This window comes from Astatotilapia calliptera, chromosome 18 (assembly GCF_900246225.1).
Source record: "Astatotilapia calliptera chromosome 18, fAstCal1.2, whole genome shotgun sequence".
NCBI classification, from domain to species: Eukaryota; Metazoa; Chordata; class Actinopteri; order Cichliformes; family Cichlidae; genus Astatotilapia; species Astatotilapia calliptera.
The window spans coordinates 24,728,743-24,734,876 of NC_039319.1; the positions used below are offsets into that span (position 1 = coordinate 24,728,743).

General features: G+C 36.3%; 1 protein-coding gene across 1 annotated transcript; it reads right to left on the reverse strand.

Annotated features, from left to right (window-relative positions):
• Positions 1-609: 609 nt before the first annotated feature.
• LOC113010623 (complement factor H-related protein 1-like) lies at positions 610-5,132 on the reverse strand. Its single transcript, XM_026149792.1, has 10 exons — positions 5,018-5,132; positions 4,748-4,924; positions 3,656-3,835; positions 3,398-3,574; positions 2,412-2,498; positions 2,209-2,250; positions 1,927-2,088; positions 1,668-1,838; positions 922-947; positions 610-790 (listed from the first exon to the last, which is right to left on the reverse strand). The coding sequence occupies exons 1-10, from the start codon at positions 5,070-5,072 to the stop codon at positions 770-772; spliced, it is 1,098 nt and encodes a 365-aa protein (XP_026005577.1). The 5' UTR covers positions 5,073-5,132; the 3' UTR covers positions 610-769.
• Between the last annotated feature and the right edge of the window lie 1,002 nt (positions 5,133-6,134).

Here is a 6,134-nt window from a genome sequence, read left to right on the forward strand (position 1 = left end):
TCCTGCACTACAAAGTGATGCTGTAAAGATGGTGCAGGATGCAGTTTAGTGTTGTCCTGTTGAAATATGCAAGGCCTTCCTTGCATATTTAAAAAGCGCTATACAAATACAGGCCATTTACCATTTACCTTCCCAGAAAAAGACCTATTCTGGGTGGGAGCATAAACCGCACTAAAACCTGTACATATGCAATGTTTTTGTGTTTTCAATGCTGTACAGTCATGTGAAAAAAAGTCTTCAGAGCACTATGTGGTTCTGTGAAGTACATCTATCAAAGCAGAGGTTTTGGCTTTTTGCAGGTCTAGAGCATTCAGGTGTGTGTTAACAGGAAGGCAACAGCGTGGTTTTTATAACATTACCGTAGGTGAATGTTGAAAAAGATTCACTGCATATGAGTGTAATGAAATGTGCAATAATCTTAATAATACACTTGTTTTGATATTTGGGAAATAATTGTGTTTTTAAACAGTAAAGAAAAGAAGAAGAAGGATTACTTCTTCTCATTTCTTTACTGTTTCCTATAACTTCCTATAACGAGAACTGATTGATTTTAAATCGATGCTCTTCAGATATAAACACTAAAAACAAGAACAGTAAAGAGCAGCAGGAGTCTTTATGAGGAGGAGACTTTATTCAGTTCAGCTGTGTTTTTGTTTCATATATGAGCACACAAACCATTTTCTCTCACACTCTCAAAGATGAAAATGATGATGTGATCATATGTCAGGCGTGTCCTCTAAAAGCTCCAGGGTGGTGAGGAAATCCTCAGCTACAGCTGTGCTTTGCACCTCTGGTTAGAAGAAAATATGTTTTATGAATAAATTACGAGTGTAAAAAAATCAAGTTGTGATTCTGCATTTAAGCATCTTTAAATGACAGATCAGAGCAATAACAGCATTTCTTTTAAAGAGGAACACTCACCACTGCATGCTCTGCCCAGTTACAACCTGTACACAGTGATGCAGAGGCTCAGTGTGAACACTTCAGTTACTTAACATTTGCAGATGAGGTGTGTTCAGTTTTCTACATGTCTACAAGCTGCTGACAGTTTTTATCAGGTTTAATATTTTGTTTAATCGACTTTACTGGGATACTGTTTAAATCACTGCATGAGGCAGAAGTTTCTATAGAAGTGGATATGGTTGTTTACTAAATAGTCCCGTGTGTTTACACGAGGCACAAAGTAAACAACATATTTATCAGCCTCATTAAAGGTGATCACACAGTAAACTCTGTTTAAAGCTTTCCTGTGTATGTTAAAGAAATACATATTCATCGGGTCTATAAGATCTATTGTGTATATCTGTTACTCATTTTAATAATTTCCACATCACAGGCATTAGTTCAGGGAAAGGGAAGCTGTCAGGGCAGCAGCATACACTACAAGGTGTGACAGGTGCCTGTGCAGTACTTCTGGTGACAAGTAATGAAGGCAACAACGAATCAGTGAATCAGCAGAGTTGCTGCAGTTTTTTTCTGTGTGTTTAAAGGAGTTTAAAGTTGTAAAAGCTTGGTTGGATATGACGACACACAGAGACATTAAGTGCTTTTAAAATGTAGTTGTTATTAAAACGATTCATGTTCAGTTGTTAACATGTAGGCAACACAGCACTGAAAACTTTTCTGACTGACACGTTCAAACATAGAGAGTTTACAGTAATACTTACAGTTAGTTGCCTCCACTCTTCCATTGATGCATCGAACCTTAGAATAATGTTCAAACGACCACCTGTGTGGTTTCACACACTCCACTCTCTCTTCCTCACCATTTTCTAGGTGCACAGTTCCCACAGATTTGTATTCAGGATTGTCATTGGTGTTGACAGCACAGAAGTTAGCTGGACACAAGAAACAACCATTAAATTAAAATTTCTCCCCAACGCTTTAAGAGATCCTTAAAAATGATTATCATTGATGTGTTTATACCTCTGCACTCAGGTAAGTCTGACCACATGCCACTGCTGATACACTTCACTCTTTCTGGACCCACTAATCTGTACAAACGTTGGCATCGGTATGTCAAATGGTATCGTGAAGTTTGCTGAGCAACAGCATTTTCAATAACAGGGAAGTTTCCGCAACTTTGAACTGAAATGAAAACGCAGGAATATTTCTGAAAACATACCAAACTGTGGCCGAGGTAATGCACTTAACATTCTGATTGGTCAGCATGAATAAATTCAAGGAGAAAATAATGTACTTATTTACTTGTTGTATAACGAAGACGTGTATCTCTCTCATTTGAAGATCCTGAAAGATACAAAACAGTTATTTTGCTTTGAGATTAGGCCAATTTGAACATTTTCTCTATTATTATTTTATAAAGTTTGTCAGTCATTTTTATGTTAACAAGGTATTCATGCTAGAGAACTTTTAACCCCCACTGAGACATAATGTAAATCATAACCTACCTCCATGTCCTGGCTGTATCACACTGCCGTCTCCTGTTTCTGTAACTGTTGATTCAGTATGTTCACCACCTGGTCTGGTTTCAATCTCTGTCAGAGAGACAGAAAATACATCACATATTCTACACACACTACATATGCATCCAAGAACTTTTACTGCTCAAAAACACCCAGAAATAAAAGGATAAAGTCACTGTAATATGTATTAAATATCTGTTTTTTTTGTATTTTTGTATTTTATTAAATTTCACTATGAACAGCAGAAAAGACTGTAAACAGACACTGACAGTCCACTTCCTGTTTAAACGTGCATCATTTGTAGACTGTAAACTTCGATTGATTGCAGACTACTTATTATTTTTTATTTATTATATTTCTGACCACCTGATCATTCACTATGCAGCAGACTGTGACAGCACTGAGCAGCTCCTTCAGTGGGAGACTGCGGCACCCACGGTGTGGGACGGAGAGATTTCGCAGGTCTTTCCTCCCCACTGCTGTCAGACTCCATAATAAAGACTTTAACTGATCAAGCACACACATCCATACATATGCAATAATACTAAGTGCAATAATCCTTTCTGTCATCATTGTATTTTTACTCAGTTGTATATAGTATTTGTATTTGTATTCTATTTTTATCTTATTGTATATTTATTTTATTTTATTCTACTGTATATAGTATTTTATTTTATTCTATTCTGTACAGTTGTGTACTGTATTTATTCTTATTGTATTTATTCTTATTGTATTCTAATTTTTGCCTCATAACTTTTGCACTGTCCACTTCCTGCTGTGACAAAACAAATTTCCCACGTGTGGGACTAATAAAGGTTATCTTATCTTATCTTATCTTACTAAACATTCTCATTCATTTGTGCACTGATACAAGTGTCATGTAATCAGTTGTTTTTAAACTTACTGTGGATTATTGCCAATTCATAAAAAGTAAATACATAAATGCAGATCTCATTAAACAGTCAGCTTACTGCATGTTGGCACTGCTGTCCAGTTTCCCTGTATACAAACAGATTTCTCGGTGTGTGCAGTGTCTCTGTCTTCACACTCATACTGCACTTCTGAACCTGCTGCAAACACTTCCTGGTATCCATGAATGATGACTGCATGGGGGATTTTAGGAGGTGCACTGCATGCACTCATACTTCCTGTAAAAATAAAAAGTCATGAATAGAAGCAGAAAAAAAGTGTTGAACAGCTAACTGGAGTCAAACATGTGGCAGACTTACTCTCACAGACTGGTGCAGAGGACCATTTTCCATTTCCACAGGTAGTGGTGTTGATCTGGTTTTGGTGCTCAAATCCTCCATCGCATGTTATCGTTAGTGTACTTCCATCCTCATACCAGCCATTTGAGTTTTTAGGGTACTTTCCATTGGGAATAGTTGGTGGAAGGCAGCTGCTTTCATCTGTGGAAGAACAGACCAGAGTCACCATCAACACTTTGAGATTTCACAGAGTAACTTTTACATTCATAATTAAAACTTTCTGACTGCGAACAGCAACATGTCGCATTAAACGTTGTGAAGAGTTAATTCAAGGAATTACTGGAAGAAAGTTTTTTTTAATTGTTCCTTTAAATCTGAGGAAAACCAGACAAAAGTCACCATCAACAGTTTAACAATATTAACTGTTGGGGTTCAGGGTTAGTGTAAGTGTTCATAAAAGTCACGATCAATGACAAATTCCCATCTTAACCATGAAGACAAGCAACATGTATTTTCTTTTTAATTATAATTTATGTTTTATTGGTTTTCTTATTTATACAACATGAACAACAATACAACTTAATCACAGTGGAGGGGAAAAAAACAAAACAAAACAAATCAAAACAACAACAAAAAAAGAACAAACAGACAAAAACTAAACAAAACAAAAACCCTAACAAACACGTATTTTCTTGGAAGAAATGCAATTTTCTTTTATTCGTGGCAGAATGATTCTTGACAGGCTTGGACTTCTGTGATTTGTGGTATTTAACTTTAAAACTCCACAAACAGCAAAATGTGTCCCTGCATGAACGGTTAATTCAAAGAGAATTAGGAGTCCCAAACTCTGATTTGTATGTCCTGTACCTCATAATATTATTTTTTATTTAGTTTATAACTTTTTTAGAGTTAAAATGAAAGCTTCACCATCCTGACATAAGATTGAACATTGTCTTTATTTGCTGATCAGTCTGATTTTTAGCTTATTTCTTATGTTTTGAGACAACTGATTACACAATCTTTTAATAATATATGTATATATATATATATATTTATTTAAGTTTTTAAGCACATTTACCATTCCCAGTATAGACATATATATGTAACACTTACCTATGCATTGTGGTTCATGAGACCATTGCCCATGTTCACAGGTACTGGTTGCCCACCAACCCTCCACTACAGGTTTATATCCGTTATCACAGGAATAAGTGATCGTGGTTCTGTCAGAGTAAGTCTCTTGTTCGGGGATAAAATAACCATGAAGCCTGGGAGCGTCACAGCGCTGTGCTGAAATACAATAAAAACAAACAAACAAGCCCCATAAAAACGCACATTAGATATATAACCAACAACTTCAAATAAATAAATAAATGTCCTCACCGAGAAGCACTCCAGGAAATAAAATCAGGACAAATCCAAGAGACCTGAGACACATTTTGCAGGAATTAATTCACAAAGCAGAGCAGAGTAGAACCTTGTTCTACTGAACCAGTTAATAATTAGTCATCAAAGCCTAAAAGTTGGGAAACAGTAAACAAACGGCTGAGTAATTCTGGCTGCTGTTGAAATCAATTCACAAATAGACACTGCGTGCACATTTTATAAATGTATAGAGCTTAAATTGGGGTCCTTACAAATGCACACAAAGTACGCAGACACACATTTTGTACACATAGTGAACGTTAAGAAAACACCGCTCAGTTGGAACTGCTTGTATTTATTTCTTTCCTCCTGCATTTGTCAGATAATGTTTTTGTACAAAAATCTATGAGGTTATTTACAGTCCAGATTTCAAACTGACTTCCCGGACAGCCGTAATCAGAGTTCAACATTGTGAAACATCAAACAGCAGCCACGTCAACGCACAGACGTTCAGCAAAGACTGAATCCTAAAGCCAGAAACAAAACAAGCAAAAAGGATGTTGACTGTGTTCAGTAATATTGTTATCATGATATTTGTTTTGCGGTGAAAGATTCAGTTCTTATTGATCCTTGCATGCTCTCTATATTTTCTTTTGAGGGACATGTGTTGGGTAGATTGAAGTAAAATTAAGTAAAAGGACAGCTGTTTAAAAAAACAAAATAGTAATGGATGAATTACATATGAGTTTTAGTTTCCTACTATTCTCACTCTATTGACAGCTGGCTGAGAGCTCGGAGCTTTCTCTGGATAAATGTGACATCTCAGGGGAATCACAGGACAGCAGTTTATATAAATTGTTAGATCCTGACACATCGCTATGCTGATGAATATAGGCTTTGTTACAGCGTCTTAAAACCTGTGCATCATTTTTATTAATTACTATTAGTTTGTTGTCAGCGTGCTCTGCAAGGCTGCCGGTGTTTATTAAATTCAGTATTACATATTAAAAGAATCCAACATTAATCTTGTGAAGTGTGTTTGAGTCTAATTCAGGGATGTCAAACTCATCTTACATTGTGTGGCACTATAGCCCACTGATCTAAAGTGGGCTCGACCAGTGAAACTGTCCATCGG